General features: G+C 37.9%; 2 protein-coding genes across 8 annotated transcripts in view; one reads left to right on the forward strand and one right to left on the reverse strand.

Moving 5' to 3' along the window:
• Positions 1 to 784: 784 nt before the first annotated feature.
• Positions 785 to 12,750, reverse strand: LOC593002 (cyclin-F). Its single transcript, XM_030984763.1, has 16 exons — positions 12,607 to 12,750; positions 11,327 to 11,538; positions 10,960 to 11,069; positions 10,398 to 10,465; positions 9,862 to 10,043; positions 9,312 to 9,365; positions 8,666 to 8,794; positions 7,791 to 7,868; positions 6,979 to 7,130; positions 6,015 to 6,179; positions 5,357 to 5,480; positions 4,295 to 4,475; positions 3,627 to 3,714; positions 2,501 to 2,767; positions 1,748 to 1,899; positions 785 to 1,369 (listed from the first exon to the last, which is right to left on the reverse strand). The coding sequence occupies exons 1-16, from the start codon at positions 12,611 to 12,613 to the stop codon at positions 891 to 893; spliced, it is 2,448 nt and encodes an 815-aa protein (XP_030840623.1). The 5' UTR covers positions 12,614 to 12,750; the 3' UTR covers positions 785 to 890.
• Positions 12,751 to 12,893: 143 nt separating this feature from the next.
• LOC100892470 (protein HID1) overlaps positions 12,894 to 18,343 on the forward strand; it is a 38,588-nt gene continuing 33,138 nt past the window's right edge. For 3 of the 7 annotated variants that reach the window (XM_030984764.1, XM_030984765.1, XM_030984767.1), the window contains exons 1-4: positions 12,895 to 13,134; positions 14,424 to 14,573; positions 15,673 to 15,834; positions 16,787 to 16,813. In XM_030984764.1, the coding sequence (XP_030840624.1) occupies positions 13,069 to 13,134; positions 14,424 to 14,573; positions 15,673 to 15,834; positions 16,787 to 16,813 (405 nt within the window). In that variant the 5' untranslated portion in view covers positions 12,895 to 13,068. Of the gene's footprint in view, positions 13,135 to 14,423; positions 14,574 to 15,672; positions 15,835 to 16,786; positions 16,814 to 18,343 lie in introns of all 7 variants that reach the window. The other 4 variants (XM_030984768.1, XM_030984769.1, XM_030984771.1 and 1 more) reach the window with 2 other exon arrangements.

The following is an 18,343-nucleotide window of genomic DNA, read 5'->3' on the forward strand; positions in this document are numbered from 1 at the left end:
TTTTTCTCTCTCAATTAAAAGCAACTAAATATCAGGATGGACTTCCCCTTTAAGGCTCTTTCAGATATGACACAGTAAACCGCCACGGTTTATGTAAGTGTAAATGAACGGCAACCAAGTGCAATAAAGCTCCTGCGCCTATTCACTTAGCTCTGTGTTAGAAGATTCATGTACAGAAACGTGAAATACACATGCTTAACAACATCATTTTAACAAACACTGCAGGTAAGCCGCGTCAAATCTGAACGAGGCCTTACACCATTTTAGCTTTCAGCAGATATATATAGTGCAGCATATCCAATGAAAGCGTACTAGATCTACCCACATAAAACAAAACACCAATAATGCCAGGAGGTATATAGAGTAGCAGCAGAAAACGAGAGCTGAGTCAGATGCATCAAGGTGAAAGATTTCATTAATTCAAGAGGTCACATGCTGTCATGCTAAAAAAAAAGATTTGAAATATACCCATCTTGGGAACAAGATTCATACTCCCAAGCATGTAATCTCTCTGCTGCTAAGAAAAAGTACGTGAACCATAATACTGACCATGAATCTAAGATTATTTTCATTTAACACCACTTAATCCCAAGTAATTTCTGCCTAATAGTAAAACCATTCCTTCATCATCTTACCTGTTAATACGATCAAGTTTGATCAAAAGTTTGTGTTCACAAGTGTAAATGTTACTAGCACCAAGTACCATGGAACACTCTTGCTCCCTGCCCTAAATCAATGGGACACAACCACTTGGTTGCCAGAACCGGGTCGTTCCTGTATTACATGCAAGTCTATGGGATAATTCCGTAGTCTATGGGTTAAGACAATCACAATATCCGCAATACCTAAAGATGGTTACGTGGTTAGTTTGGCATTGGACCCGATTTGACTCAATGCCCCGCTGCCCCTTCATCGCTTGAATCTTCCATGCTCTTGCGCTTCACGGACTGAACGGGTGTCCTCTGCCTGAACTGGTACCTCACCGTTTTGGAAGGCGTGGTGTTTAGGCTGCTACACTGGGGAACGCTCCTACTTCTACTGCTCATGGGACTTCCCCCGACCCTCCTGGCCTTGACCTTCTGCTGACACAGCCTCCCGCTGGCGCTGATGGTGTATGTCACCTGACTCTTTGCCTTGAGCGATGATGACGACGACGAGAGGGCGGTAGATAGAGGTAGGAAGCAGTTACTGGTGCTGGGTATGTCTCGAGTCGTCAACGAGAGGCCTTTGGATGACGCCGTTGGAGTTGATGTTCTGGTTCTCACAGACACAGACTGGCTCTCGTCTAGTACGACCCATGAGGCAGAGGACCTGGTGGCAACGTGGTCCCTGCCGTCATTCTTAGGTTGAGCTTCCTCATGTGGTTTGTCTGAATGAGCATAAGAACAAGAAAGGAATTCAAGTTAGCTCTTTTAAAATTATATAATACACTTTATATTTGCAGTATAGTTGAAGGAAAAGAAGAACAAAAACAACAAGGTGGAGAAGAAAGAAGTTCCATCTGATCATCAAACAAAATCTTGCTGCCACCACCCCCCCCCCCCCCGTTTATTATTTGCATATTTTTAACCTAGAAAAAAAGCGGTCTCAGACCTAAACTATTTCTAATTACTATTACAATTTTGATAGAGCAGAAATGTTGCACACTACAAATTATGAACCAATCCATATAAAAACACATATGACAAAGAAATCTAGTTTGACAAGCTCAGGATCACAAGGCTACCACGACAGTCACAAAGCTTACCAGTTATCTGCGGATTGATATCTGAGTCACTGATATCAAAGGGAACAACATCTACACCTAGCCATGGCTCCTCGTCCTCTGGAAACTCGTGGGTCGGCGTGGAAACGCGGTCGCTGCGGTCATCATGCAAATACTCTGCTGCATTGGGCTTCCTGTAAATGAAAGAAACCGTTAGGCAAACTTGATTACAGAATTCATTGTTATTGTTACAATCGTTAAATACGACTCGAGTACGACAAACCCTGAAGATCATATTGCAAACATTAAACAACATTTTGTCATGATGACACATCACATTTTAAAGGAAAATCTTAACTTAGTAGCATACTGCTATAAAAGAAAGCAGATATATAACATCTAATTGGCCGAATCGGTAATGTCAAACAGACGTAGTGCCGAACAACCTTCCCATTTATTTCAAGACACAAAATGACTATAAAGTAAATTTTTCAAAATGTATCACTCAAAGGGTTGTTTCTTTTTAGAGGAACTATAAACTAATATATATGCTATCCATAAAATATTTAGACTAGCTAGAAGACACTGACCAACTTGCCAATTTGAAATTTGGTAGACTTAGTGATCTCATATTTCAAACATACATGACTCTTTTACTGGTCTGATTTATTTCAAACTTTTAACTAGTCTGTTCCCCTTATTTTTCTGCTTTCATAGAAATGAACTTATTACAAAGGTTGGATTGCCATACAAGGCTTGACAAAACATTTTCCAGATGAAGTTCTTTGTTCTTACATCTGTCCTCTTGACTTTCTAGACGGCGACATGAGGAGGAAAGCATCCATGCCATCCTTGCTGGAAGGCATCGAGTCGTCCCTGCTCACGTCTGCCGGCTCCTCATCGACCACCTCCTCGTCCTCCTCCACGCAGAGCATGGTCCTGAGCGTCGGGTGAACCATGATGTCCAGCTCACCGACCCTTAGAAAGAGGTCCTCTGAGAAGCGCTGCTTGACTGCTGCCAAGGTCACGTCACGGTGGTCTTTGACGGGGTCATCCAGGAAACTGGTTGGTAAAGCAGGTTTGTTTATTTATTTATCTATTTATTTCTAATCTTTTGTCAGGATAGTACATTCACCAATAATTAGTGGTCTTCCATGTGGCCCTGAATAATCATGAACATATTTACATCAAAAAGCATAACGTTTACGCAGAACAGTTAAAATAAAATTCCATAGTACATTTAGAAAGATATTTACACAGCAATAATAGACGTGGCACAAACGAATACTCCAAACAGATCATTCAAAATGAACTTTAAAGTGCACATTCAATCACCTAAAGAGATAATCTGTGTACAGAATGTATTACATTAAGCTAAAAAAAGGTTTACCCAGCATTATATAGGCTAACAAAGAATAAAAAGCTAATAAAGAAATCAAAGAAAAACATAAAACATGGTGCACAGAACCCAATTTGGACTGGGGTAGCCATGTGGGCTGTATTCTACGCAACTCCCTCAGGTGCGTCAAGTAGTCTACTGTTGTGTTAATTTATAGTGTACATGTATAATAAACTTCAATGCTTTTGTTTCTGGGGAAATATTGGATCACTGCACTTTTTAAATTCAAAAGTACCATCTTCCACAACAAATGAAATGAGAATGGAGTTTGTTGAAAAAAATGGAAATTATAAATATCTCTTATAATATGATCAAACGGAGCCAAAGGCATACAACACGGGTCCAGAGCCCCTGGCAGGGTTTTTAAAAAAACAGGAAACCGTGGAAATAATCCAGAAAATTTTGGCAATTTTTTTATTTTTTTTTTTTTGGGGGGGGGGGGGGAGGGGGCTTCAACAAAACTGGAAATCATGGAAATGCGGGAGATTCTCATGCCTTACAAAAAAATTTAATGAGACTAACCATTTGTTATGAAGGTGCAATGTGCACTGTACTAGATCACAAATTTCAAAGCCGGTATGTTCAACTAGTGGAGTGGGCCACGGAAAGTCTGCAAAGAGAGAACAAAATATAATAATTTAAAATCATTGGAAAGGTGACAAACAAGCAGGGATGAACCTTAATGGCTCGTTCAGAAACAAAGTGGTAAACTGCATTTTTGTTTGTAACGTGTAAATGAATAGCAACTGCACTCAACAAAGATCCTAAATTACATGAACTTACGGGTCTAAGCTATGTGTTACATGAACTTACGGGTAACTAAGCTCTGTGTTACATGAACTTACGGGTCACTAAGCTCTGTGTTACAAGATACAGGAATATGAAGCCTGTGGTATGAGCATTGAGCATTCATCATTTAGACTTAAAGTACCAACAATATCCCAATGCTTTAGTTAAAACAAATATTTAAAAACAAATAATAACAATAGTCAAATTTGCTTTGGTGAACAACTGTATAGAAAGACCATCTGTCTACACAGACCACATGTTTTGTTTCCCTTGAAAATGGCTTCTCATTGAAACATGTACTAAAGGAACCTGTACATAAAGACCTTTTTTTTTTCTTGTCTCCCTTGGGTGTTCATTAGACAGGTTTCACTGTAATAATAATTTTAATCCAAAATAATTACCTGCACCGAGAACAAGCCGTGCAAGGAAGAGAGAGCAGGCAGCGATAAGAGCCCTGGAGTACTGGCCAAAGTCAGCATGGAGTAGAGAGAGCTCACTGATGTACAACGCCAGGTACTCCATCTTACTGTCCGCTGATACCACTTGGCAGAAGAGATGGAGGTAGTCTAAGATTGTCAGCTCCTGTAGTTGGTCAAAGGAACAAATTAGAAAAAATTCTACATCCTTGTGGGGAAAAAACCATATCAAAACAAAAAACAGAAAATGATTGAATGGTTATAGTTCTCGCTAAAGTTACCGTTCTAAATGCCTCATACATGTATCTACTGACCATAAAAATATAAAATCTGAAACAATTTATTTGTATATCTGTATAACTCTCATTTTAATTTACCCACCCCCTTCTCTCTCTCTCTCTCTCTCTCTCTCTCTCTTGTTTTCTCTCATTCCTTCCTTCCTTCCTAATTGTCCCTCTCTTTTGCTCTTTCTCCCTGTGTTCACCTCCATCCCACAGAAACATGCATTTAATGGGAAGACAAGAACTTGTCCTCAGGACGGTTTTGTGAAACGATGCCCATGATTCTATTTCTCAGGGTTCTCCATTTCTTTTTGCTTTTGTTCAATTCTGGCTATCTACTTGCCATTCTAGAATTTTTGTTTGCTTTAATGCTTCGTTTAACCAAACATACTACATGTACATTGACTAGTGAAACAAAGATGAAGTACAGTGAATGTTCAAATCAGTTCAGAGGGTCAATATTAAAGGAAGTGTAGCCTGGTGAGACTACGTGTCTTTTCTGTGGCCTGACTCGGGACCAATCGGGTATAATACCACTACGTACGACGCGACCACAGCAATCAGGTGCATGCGACATACGCAAAACCGAAGCGTGAGGAGAACTTCGGTCTGCTTCGCGAACACTGACCATGTAGAGATTAAGTCACTGACTATCGTTAATCAAGTCCGTTCATTTAAGTGCAGCTGTCCAAAAGAAGACATAGATTGCGTTAACCAGTATTTGCCAAGCTACACTCCTTTTAATATATTGCAAACATGTCCTTACCCTCAGATTACCCTTGAGTGTTGCTACCACATCTCCCAGCATGCGAACCACGTCCTCGTACTTGTAGGTACCGTCTGTGAGCCATGCGGCCTCACGGATTGTAATGATGTCATCTTCTAGTAACCTGTGATGAAGGTGAAAGCGAGGTACAAGATGATGAGATTTTCATTCAACCAGTCCTAGCAAATTATTGCAACAGTTTGCCTTTTATTACATGCAAGTTGAACAGTGTTTCTATATCTCTCTCTCTCTTTTCAATTAATATAAAAATAAAAATATGGTTCTACAACAGTACTAAAAGTACTCAGTCATTTGAAAAAGCCATTACTTGGACAAGATACCTACATGTTGATGTACATTAAACATTCAAATTCAAGCCAAACCTTGGAAGAACAAGTGCTAGTCTAAACTGAATATGCTTTCATTATAATGGGGGCTTCTTATATCGTACATCTCTATCAGCCATGACGTTGTGGGTGCTCCACTTTGAGTTATTACCCCGGCCAAATATGTAGCGTCCTCCATCGTCCCTTGCCAAAGGATGATGGTGCCTGGCTGGGATTTGAACCCTCAACCCTTGGGTTGAGAGTCAAGTGAATGAGCCACTATGCACCAAGACAACTCCATTTTGTCTGAAAAACTATCACCCTTGAATTACCTTGAGCAAATGACCATGCACGTGATGCCCACCAGCTGCAGCGTTGACCGGGAGATGTTCCTGGCCATGAGGTAACGGTCAACCAGCTGGACAGCACTGTGGATGGTCAAACACGAGTAGTCTTTCATGCTGCCGACTTCTACTAGCCAGTCGACTAAGATGTATCTGCAAAGAACAGATTCAAGAGAGAAAATTCGCATATTAAACGTGATGACTGTGATTATGGAGATCAAACTTTGCTGAAAGACAAGAAAAATATGCCAGGATGATTTATAGATCTGTAAGTTGTAACAATATCTTCCTCATTTTCATTATACCCTTTAGATTAAAAAAGAAGTTCCCTTTCCTGCTACTGCCACCTGACGATTCAAGTCTTGCTTCCAATCATTACACAGAAACTTGCACATGTGGATACTGAAGTTAAAAAGGGTACCATAACAGAAGCCTGTCAAATGCATATAGCCTTGACTGCAGGGATCCATAGAAATAACACGACAAGGAATTTTCATCACTAGCTAAATATATGTCAGTCTCTTGAAATTCATCATACAGTACAATCAAATCACTCAGAGCCAAGTCTTCAAGTGTTTAGTCAACAAACTTGACAAAACACAACAAATGTGATGCCATACACTATTACAGATGCCCTACCTATGACTATGGCTAATGGCATCACTCCGGATACAATTATCATGACATTGTAGGACGGACTCGGCTACAAAATGGCTTGATGATACATGAAACTCTCTTCATTTCTTCTATACAAAATTCAAGTATCCTCCCCCCTTTACCTCATTGCACTATTGAGTCCATTCTGGAACCTGAATAATGTGTTCACGTCTTACTCCCACAAAAAATAAGTACCCATTAGATTGTAGAACAGACCCATCTAATTAATGCTTTATGACACATGAAACTCTCTTAGATTCTGCTAATTTTTTGTTAATTATCCAGGTCTCTTTACCTCATTGCACTATTGAGTCCGTTCTTGGACCTGAGTAACGTGTTGACTTTGGTTGGTTGAGATTCTTTCACAAAGCCCCTCATCGCTTCCCTGGCGTGGGACTGAGACACACCTCCCAGCTTGCCTTTGGCATACTCTGAATACAAACGCAACTGTAGGGGGAGACAGACAGACGGACAATCAAAGAATGAAGATGAAGTATGAAATAATTGAAATATATGGATTACTTTAAAGATGGATTTAAAGCCCCACTGCACTAGTTTGGCCAGGAGGGATTAAAACTTCCTGAATAGTCACTGACAGATGGTTACTTTATCAACTCAGCTCTCAATTAAGATAAGAAAATGAGGATCATGGGGGACCAATGGTCACCGATAGGGCATTGTTTGCTATATAGAGGGCGCAAGTAATTATAAGTAGTGCAGTGGGGCTTTAAGAAATGAATGAACAATTCAAAACCACGCACCAAAAGATACAAAAAGCAATATCATGATCATCATGACCGGAGGTTCGACTCTTAAAATTGGATTTACTACTTTGATGATCAATAACTGTGCATTTTAGGTTCCTGCGATGGAAGCTCTTCTTACCTGTCTGCACTACAAAAATTAATTTCTGAAAAACATGGCTGATTATTAAAATCTTCTTTCCCCTTCATTCTATAACATCTTATTATTCCTCCGCATGTATCATTCAGATTTTTTTAAACAGCCTTGTCAATATTAATTGAAGATTACATGCAAGCAATGTTGGTGTTTCTATAACATCAAATTCATCTTATACAGTATGTAGATGAATAATGCTCTACTCACCTTTGCTTCCAAACAGCCCTGAGATGCGAATTCCCTGAGTTGACGTAGAATGTTCAGATTAGTTGCATGGTCATTAGTCTATAAAGATGGAGATAGGGAGAGAACAAAATAAGTCAAATATAGACAAATTTAGTGTCATTATTCAATAGAGTTCTTACCCATCTGCTGACAACACAAATGATTTACTAGTATTGTCATGATAAAGCTTCATTTTTTGCTCACTTTGAGAGTAAATTCTGTTCTCTTTGTCTTTCAAAACCTAAGGCAGACATACAACATAATTATGGAATGGTTTTTATGGTATTCTACAACTGCTCCTACATTTAATCCAGTCTACATTTTGCTGAACGTAGAGAATTAGGACTCTGGTTGAGATTGGGATTTAGGTTAGGTTTAGAAATTTAGAGTTAGGATTACATGTAGGTCCAGACTAATTGACACCACGAAGATGACCCACGTTCGAAAGTGACTGCGACAGACTAATGTAATCAACTTCATGACAGAGAAAGTTTTACAAGATATGTCATGAATTTGTTTATATTTGTGGCTTGCTTATGGTAAACTGGAGGCTGCCCTACCTAACAACGGCCAACGTCCCCCACCCTTCCATTAATGTTAGAGATGTTCATGCCTGGGTATATAGTCGTTCGTGAAGTAGGCAATTTGGCAATCACTATAGAACACTGAGCCAATGGGTATTACGCTCCTGTGCATACATGTATGTCCATGTGCTGCCCTCTATATACCTATGCTTGAGCAACTTTAATGTAGTTACGTATAGCTTGAATCTTGAGATAGAGGGCATGCCTAAGATTATGGTGGAAAAGAGCAAGTGGCATCATATGATGAGGGTAAGAGTATATGGCCTGACTTACACTGTCATTGAGACTGTTCTTCCAATACTCGTAGCTGGCTGCCACGCTACCGGCATCCGCTGCTTTCTTCAGCCACTGCCTCGATTCAGACTGGTGACCATTTTTCTTCTTCATACTCGGATCCATATCCTGTGACAGAGATTTGTAGATATAGATAACATTCTTTACATTGACCATGAAAGCACAAAGGTGAGGGGGAAAAAGGGGGTAGGGGTAGGAGACCTCCAGTAAAAGAAGAATCTCTCGAAGTTTAGGTTTTTAACTCAGAGTAAACAAGAGAAATGCAATGCAGTACACCTCTGCCTAAATTCAGAACAAAAACCCAATGTCAATTGATCTGTTCGACCTTTGACCTGACCATCATATAACCTTGGATGGGCATTATTGTTTGAAAAGTTATTTAGACATTATAACATGTCATATAAAACATAGCAATTTATCTGAATCAACCTCAACTTTGCAACTCCTGTTTTCTTCTTCTTTTTCTTTTGTTAGGAGATGCAACTAATAACACTTAATTTGAGCTGCTAATGTGGATTGCTCACAAACTTTGTAAGAGTGGGGCCGGAGAAGCAAACCAGTATGTATTCAATCATATTACAATGATACATGATAATATGCATGAAAGTCAGGAAGAATTACCTACCTCAATGAATGAATGCAGCTTGGCAAGGCAGAATAGTACTGATCTGTCAGCTTCCTGTAAATAAGAAAATTATAATTACATGTTACAAAAAAATTAATAAAAGACAAACAGCTATAAATCTCATGTACTTCTACACTCTTCTATCCCATGTCTCTGCAAAACTGGCAAAAGAAATCCTCCATCCGCAAGTGTTACTTTTTCGTTCAACCCACTGAAGATTTAAATATTTAAAGAGAGGGTCTTCATTTTCCATGTGCAGAAGGCCATAATTTGCTGACACCAGACACCAAACCTGTAGGTCTATCAAGAAATACCCCCCTCGTCTCTCTCAGTGTCTTCGGGTGAGGAAAAAAGTAAGATAATGACGTTACCATATTTTGAAATGAATGAAAAATAAAAGGCATTACATAAGGCCGTGTTGGTCAAACAACTAAAGGCTAATCTTGGTGACCGACAACACCTGTTATTGGGTAAAAATCTGAATGGTGTCAAATTCTTTGTGCAAGCATTCTACTGTACCGGTACATGCATCTTTAAGACCAAATCTTACCTTTGATTCGTTAGAAATGTCTTTCATGCCTTGGAAGACCCTAGCTTTGCAGCATGTTCCACAGTTGCTCCAGGGGGGACGGATGAGAAGCCATGTGAAGGGACTACTACAAGGCGCTAATTTCTCTGCGCTGGAAAAGTACTTGGCGGCTCTGCTCCCGTCCTTACACAAGGAAGACTCAACTGAAAATGAAATTAGATATATATTGAAAAACATAAAGCAGAGGAATCTCAAGGAAACTATACATGAATATCATAAACAAGAAGACAAACGATACTTGATTATCAAGCATACTTATTGTTTTGTTCACAATATTGTGTACCTATATAATTAGACCAATGACTGAAACATTTCTATTGGTTGTTGCTTGAATGGATATGGAGAAGATAGGGATCAATACTTATGAGAGACTGAACTTGAAATCACGGTTACCAAATTGACATTCAAGATATATTAATTAAGTCTTGAAGAGGCTGTACATGTACATTCCTTGATATAATTACAAAACCATTATACAAGTTTCTTTTATTTCTCACCTCCTTCACTATACAAATATGCTACACCAAGTTTAATCAATGCTTCCAGGTTTCCTAATTCAGCAACCCTGTAGAAAAAATATAATGAACACAAAGAAAAAAATCAATAAACTTTTTTAAAGTATAATAAAAATTTAGGAATATAGTCTAAATCAAGGGTGACGTATCTAAACCATCACTTGGAAACAATGATGGTTTCATACGATTTACAACTATTTCATTCAAAATCAATTAAATTACCCAAAGCCATCCTTCTTTAATTGCATTAGTACATTCCAATAATATATGCAGGAATATGCTGCATGTCTGTCCTGATAATGTACATGTATAGCAAGTACAATATCAAATGTCTTTTGTATAGCGAATTTTGGCTACTGGCAGGTGTGTTTAATAAAATCAGTAACCTGTTCTGTACATGTTGGATAGGTTTATCGAGTGGTTTTTTACCCTTATGCAACATTTGGAGATTAAAATTATAATCATTCCAGAAGTCATTTGACTTTAATAACCAGATGGAAAAGAGTACCACTGTATGGCATCCTTTATTTGTAGAGGTACCTACCTGTTGAAGCATTCCATTTCAGTTGAGTTGGAGGGCCACCTCCCTACGACACTGGCATTGGCCCATATCCTTGGGGTAGAGTCTAGCAGCCATTTGAATTGTTTGCTTATCTGTGTTTTATAAAGAAGAACAAATAAATGGTGGGGTTAGCGGTTAGCATTATGGCGTACTTCATAAAGTTGACATCTTCATGTACCACAGTGGATTGTGCTAACTATCTCATCTCTTATCTAAATGGATCTGAAATGTCGTATTTAAATAACTGAATATAAAAATAAAAATTGAAATGAGATCATAGAAATCGACTGAGCAACCTCTTTAAAGGTAGATAAATCCCATATCCATTATCCCCTTCATGTATACTTACTCTATACATATTCTGGAGATCACACATAGGAAGGAATTTCAGTAGGTAGATGAGGAGTTCATCTGGGAGGTCAGTGAGCATGGTTTTTGGCAGCTTACTGTTGCTCCTGAGAACCCGTACGTGGAGACTTGTTGCCCTCGACGACAACGACATCGGTGACTGTTTGGTCATCTCAGATGATGACCTTGCAGGCAAGGTTCGGCTACAAGTATCTACAAATCATAACAGATCGATAATCTTTACAACTTACTGCATGGGTTGGAAACTGTTAGACCCTAGTTATAATTTTCAGGGCCCCCTAGTCTGTTAATATTCATCTTATTCATTCATAAAGGCATTAATTTTAGTACACTTTGTTTGCTTGTATATAATTATGCTTTTATCTTAATTCATACCTATATCAACATTCAACAACATGAACTGCTGAATAAAATTAAAATGAGATTATGAGACCTTGCACAAAACGAAAGAAGGTTTTCATCCTAACTTTTAAAAAGAGTGTCTGGAGGTGTTTCGATCTTCTCAGAAAGTACCCATTCAAATAATTTGATTTTCGTTTTCAGATTTTGTTGAAAATACTGTTGAGTACATACATAGACCTACCACGTTTCATGTCAATCTGTGCATTTTGTTTGGCATAATTTTCAAATTCTTGAAAGTTTTCAGCAAAGAAAAATTCAAAATCATGGACGAATGAAATGGCACAAAACATTTAGTGTGTCTGTAATCCTGCATACGGCTCTGTGCAGTTGTAAGGGAAGGATATTCAAATTGTAAAATTTATGTAATCTCATAACAAAATTGACTAATCCCTTGATCTGCTGATCAAATTTCAAATGGGGAAATGGCAAATCAAACACTTGTCGATCACTTCATCTTTGTGATCAGAATCTCACTCTCAAATGCAAATGGTCACTTAGCATTTTGAAAATGTTAATTGATACGAATAGACCTACATTTAAGGATTATTGTTTGGGGAGATAGACTATCTACACTTGACAGATGCACAAAAAGAACAATATTTTGTATTACAGTCGAAGTTGTCGGGGGAAAGAGTCAAAACTCAAAAGCCAGTCGCTCGCGCTCCAGCTCCCCAACGGTTTAAAGGCCAACGGCTCAACACGCACCCAGGAGTGTCGGCGTGCCTTCCCACCAACGACTGCATAAGCGGCTTTCAAACTCGAAGAATGGACTTACTTACCAAAGCCCTTATAACCTGAATTAAAAGACATCTCACTGCTCATTATTCAAACTATGGTTAAAACTTGTATGTATCTTACCCCTCATCTTTTGAGAAGACGATTAGCTGCACTCAGAAGTAGAAAAAGAGCTATAATTTTGAAAAATATTTACACATATCGTTGGTAGCGGCCGCCTTCAGTTAGCTGTGAATGGGTGCATCATTCATTCATTCAAGTTTAGCGCGTCTGATTTCAATGAATACACATGCCAGCCGTTTGTGTTTACGTCCGTTATGAGCCTCGGCGGCCGTGATTGGCCAAAAGAATTGCGCTTCCATTAGAAGTACCCGCCCACACTTGAGGTCAACGGAAATACATGACCTTTCACATTTACTACTTCCTGACGTCATCGTGTATGTTTTCGTGCTACGTTGATTTCTGCTACGATCCAAATCCACGTAAATTAATGTTCAAGCTAACATAATTTTCATATCTAACGTTTAAAGAAGGAATTGATGAAATTGTGACGAGCAGGACGGTCATCAGCATTCTACATTCGAGATGGGAAGTTCAGACTCGAAGCTGAATTTTAGGAAAGCAGTTGTACAGCTGACGACGAAAACACAGGTGATTTCTAATTCTAGTTTTACGTCAACATCATACACGTTCTCTAATATGCATGCATGTATTGAGTTGTAATAATCGAGGTACAGCTGGTACAGTGGCACTTGTGGTAGTGCATGGTAGTGGTAGTGGTAGAGTGTCTAATAAAGTGAGGGTGGAGTGTGGTAGACCCACTGGCACTGGCACTGTCCATCATTATGGATTTTGGATGTGTTTAATGAGACATCAATAAACTGTATTATTAATATTAGGAACAAAACAAAAATATACAAAGGGTTCTTTGGCAGTTTGGGGCCGGGGGGAGGGAGAAGGGGAGGTTTTTTTTTTTATTTTAGGGGAGGGGGAGGGAGAGTTTCAGGTATTTCATGTTTTATTATTTTTGTTCTGTCATTATTTGTCCTATTAATTATTCGAGTTTTTTTTTGTATTATCTATAAAATGTAATTTTGTGCTCCTCCACGTGCACCTCGATCATGACTTAAAGTGCGAAATCTTCAACTTGCCTTGATAATTGAGGCAGCACTTTCCTTGGAAGAAGAATTTTTTTTAAGGAAGCACGATAAACAATTTTTTTTTTTTTAAGTCACTGTCTGGCATTGCAGTAGAGGTTCTATTCCTCTAGAGTATACTAATCTATCATGTATGAGGAAGATGGAAATCAGCAACCAAGTTTGTTTGATTTTTATAAATGAATAACTTGGGACTTCATTTTTTTCATCAGTTTTTTTCTCTGTCAAACTTTAAGGTTACCAAGTGCTGTGTTATTCAAAATATCAATTGTTAACTTTTGCATTTTTCTTTTAAAAGAATGGACTTCATTTTAGGTCTTAGTTAATCATGTTTGTCATGATTCTTAATGAGTTTTTTACACTAACATGAATTGAGTTTCATTTCTTAATTTGAATGAATACCGGTACATGAAATAATGAGAGGAGATGGGGAGGGGAGCAGAATGCCAAAAAGTTTATTGATATTAGCACATTTTTTGTCATTTTGAAATTTTCTGGAAATTAATCTTATTTAAAAACTTTTAGGAAGCGCACATTTGTAACGAACGACACAAAATTTGCTGTTATATTTTAGACATCCGCAAATCAAAAGATTTCCAAACGTAGCTCATGGTAGATGCTTCTTATTCTTCTTCATCATCGTCTTCTTTTACTTCTTCTTTTCTTCTTTTCCCCCAGATTTATTATAACTTGACTGGTAAGAAAGTGTTCTAATTTTTCTTTTAAATCATGTCTTTTCTTTCTGATTTTTGTTTCTCTCTGCTCGGCTCCTATATATCACAGCCTGTAGAAGCAGGTGATGATGCATTCTGGGACCAGTTTTGGGCTGACAGCGTTACCAGTGTGACCGATGTCTTTGCACTCATCCCAGCCGCTGAGATCAGAGCGCTCAGAGAAGAATCACCATCCAATCTAGCAACTCTCTGCTACAAGGTACATGTATAGTCCAATTTCTGAATTGGGCCCTGTTTCATTGAATTTGTTATTACAAACAAGTTACAATAACTGTAATCGTGGCAACTGGCTGAGAGCTAATTTGCATATATCATTTTAGCTTTTGCTATTGATAACAAGTTATATAAAACAGCTAGGGCCCTGATTCTTTTGTGTCTGCACTTGGGTATTAATTGGAGCATAAAGTGTAGCCTCCTTCCATTACAATACACTCCTACAGTTGGGGATAATGACAATGGCATCTAAAACCCTTTAAAAGAAGACTTACTGTAAGTGAAAAAGTGACCAAGTATAAAAATGTCTCCCATTAGGGTTAAAGTTGAATTTTTTATGTGAATGAAGTCAATTGAAATACAAAAATGTTCAAATAGTTATTCAAATGTGGAAACTGCTGAACAATTGTTATATTTTGGATTGCCTGAAAAGAGCTTCTTCACCACGAAAAGAATGTTCAGTAGCTCATTGATAAAAAGAAAAATATCTTTGGACCCAGTTGCAAAACCAACTCAAAATGATCACACACTTCAGTAAGGCATTAATTTTTGCAGTACCACAGGTAGTATCCTGTTTCACTCACAACAAATTGAGCCATGAAATTAATCTGAAATAATTTAGAAATGTATGAATTCACTAGCAGTATTCAGTTCTAAGTTCTAAAAGCAAACTAAGCACTCCATTATAAGTACTCTTGCTTCAGCACTAGTTGATTAATTCAGTCTCCCAGTTCTTCATTTTCTAGCTTGTATTATTTCCTTTTGATCCATCACATGTAGCGAACTGATACTAAATAAAGGCGTTGTGGTGTAGTGGCTCAGTCACTCAACTCTCAATCCAAGGGTTGAGGGTTCTAATCCAAGCCCGTCGCTCACTTCCTTTGGCAAGACATTAATACGCATTTGCCACTCTCCACCCAGGTGTAAATGCGTACATGTACCTGGCAGCTGATGGGGTAGTGATGATTGCAGGGTCCTCATTTAGAACAGCATAGAAGCTGATGAGACTTCTCTGGATATTACCAAAATTAATATATTATTATTTTTCATTATTTTAATTTACCCCTTCTTATTGCATCTTGAAGGCTGTAGAGAAGCTGGTTTCTGCTGCTGAGTCTGGATGCTCCGCCCCTAGAGACCAACAGGTGGTGCTCAATGCGGCCCGCCTCCTCACCCGTATACTCCCTTACATCTTTGAGGATCCTGATTGGAGAGGATTCTTCTGGTCTACGTTACCCGGCCAATCGGTGAGTAGCTTATATAAGATGTTCAGCTTGCAAGGGGGTACTACAGTACAGCATCCACGAAAAAGAAGTTTTGCAGCCTGAATAAATTCCCAGCAAACATTTATCTTCTTCATGTACATACTTTGATAGTTGCATTCTAAAAACACTAAAGGATACACCATGTATATTCCTTCTCGTGTAAAAACAAGATATGCAACAAAAATCACAATTTGTATAGAAGACAAGAATTGTGAATAATTTCCTTCAATAAAGCTGACTGACAGATGTCATTCCTCATCCTCACTTGATATTAATCGAATGAAAGGGAAATATATAAATATACTTTTTTGTTTTGTTAATGATGTACCTGTTGCAGTCCTAAAAAGGTACCTGTACAGTGTATAAGCCCTAATCCTACACATCTGTATATTATTGGATATTATTATATCATCCTCATCCTCCAAACTGTCCTTTAATCTCTTATAAAAACGTCCCCCCCCCCCCAAAAAAAAAAAAAAGAAAGCTGTTTGTAAATGGATTCTTTTTATTTGCACTGGCTCTTGACACTGAGAATGTAATCATGATTTGGAATCTCTTTCCTGCAGGCCTTCCTTTTAATTTCATCCTTCTTCAAAGATATCAAATGAAAATTCTGTCTGAATACAATAGCTCAAATCAAACGCATGTTGGAAATCAATCATAACTTATCTGTGGTCTTGCGTATGATCTTTCTTAATATATTTCACAAAATATGCTGCACCCATGTTTCATGTGTTTTAAAGCAATCGATTGGAACTTGCCATTTCATTTGAGAAATTTTAATTATTTTTTTAACTGAGGTGTCACTTTTCTCTTTCTATCTTTAAACATGGTTTTTACTCTTCTGTCAAGCATGGTTTATGGATAATATGGATTCATTGACCTTTTTCCTGTTTCATTTTCCTTCATGGTTGCTTTTCCTTCTCATAACTAGGCAAACATGGAAGGGTTGGATGATTTTGTAAGTTTGCTGTGTTTTTTTTTCCTCCACTAACTTGTAGAGTTGCTTCAAATAATTTTGTCTGCACTAGCCCTGCTTCGCCCCTAGTCATCTGATTTTGCTCACAAAACTTGCATCTGTACATGTAGGAACTGAAAATCAGGATTTTATACGCTTTTAGATCATTACATTGTATGATGACTTTTGTCACATCTCAAAGTGGCAACATCCTCTTGACCTATGGGCCACAAAAGTATATTATTTGGTCTCTGGTTCTTCTACTTTTCTGGGAGTTTGCAAATCACGAAGAGTCTTCGAACCAAAATATTCATTCTTGGAGGCCTTCTTACATGTACACGACATGGATTTCATGTTGGTTGTCATCTAAAAAATCAAGTAGGTCTTTACTGCAATGGAATAATAAAAGAAAAAATAGTCAACTTGATATTATAAGCCATCAAGATGTTCCTTTACACTAGTGTCCTGTAGTCACTGTTGTGTTAGTACAGTAAGTAGCACTGTTTTAGTTGTCTAAATGCATCGCTAGCAATGAAGTAAGAAGACTAGCTTCCAATTTTTCTAGATAAATGCTAATGAATGAAAAAAGATACTTCTAGTCTGCTTTGCCATTTAGTTTGCACATAGATATACATGTAGCCCTAATTTAATGTTAGCCGTTTGTTTTACAACAGTGTTGAACTTTTGTATACAATTTGTAAATTAGAGTATGACATTTTTTGGCCTTAAGTTTTTTTCTGTGCTGAACTATGCATTTTCCTCAAAGAGAAGTCTTCATTCTCCTCCACTTTTTTTTTGGCCTATAAATATCACCCTCTTTTCCTGTTATTGTTGATAGATGAGAATTTCATGCAATAGTATTGCCCTTTATACAGGCTTGTGCCTCTCAGAATTTACTCAAAAGTACAAAAATGTCTATACAAGAATCGTATTATTATTATTTTCTTTTACGGTAGTCTGAATGCCGTATAAAAAAAACATGGTATTATGAAACATATAGTGAAACGCATGTTTGAGCATCGTTTCTAACAAAAAGTTGATGAAAAATCAACATCCCGCAATAGTCTGAATGTCCTACCTTATGAAAATCATATAACTGGGCGGGGCTTATCTTGAGTGTCAGTTGACCTCTTCAAAATTCATATCTCTATACAACGTTCCTTTAATGCAATGTTGTTTTCTTGTACATTTGTACATGTATACAATGCACACACCCCCAGTATAGTACGATAATACTCTGTAAAGAGGTCCATACTCAAAAAGGAAGAAGAAGAAGAAGAATGTAGAGGCTATTAATTTGCAAAGATGTCCACCACTGGACAAAAATCTGTTGCACTTGGTACATTGCCGTAGCAACGTCATGGTTACTGTTCGTTTTGTGTTGTAGTCATTATTTCTTGTACCAGAACTATATATCAGCTTGTAGCATTTCTATTAAACTTGTAGTCATAAAATGAAATTCTACAAACGTCATTCACATGGAAGTTTTGACTCGGACCCAATCAGCTGTGTTTACATGTGCATATTTATGAA

Source organism: Strongylocentrotus purpuratus, unplaced genomic scaffold (genome assembly GCF_000002235.5).
Source record: "Strongylocentrotus purpuratus isolate Spur 01 unplaced genomic scaffold, Spur_5.0 spur5_scaffold_14, whole genome shotgun sequence".
Classification (NCBI taxonomy): domain Eukaryota; kingdom Metazoa; phylum Echinodermata; class Echinoidea; order Camarodonta; family Strongylocentrotidae; genus Strongylocentrotus; species Strongylocentrotus purpuratus.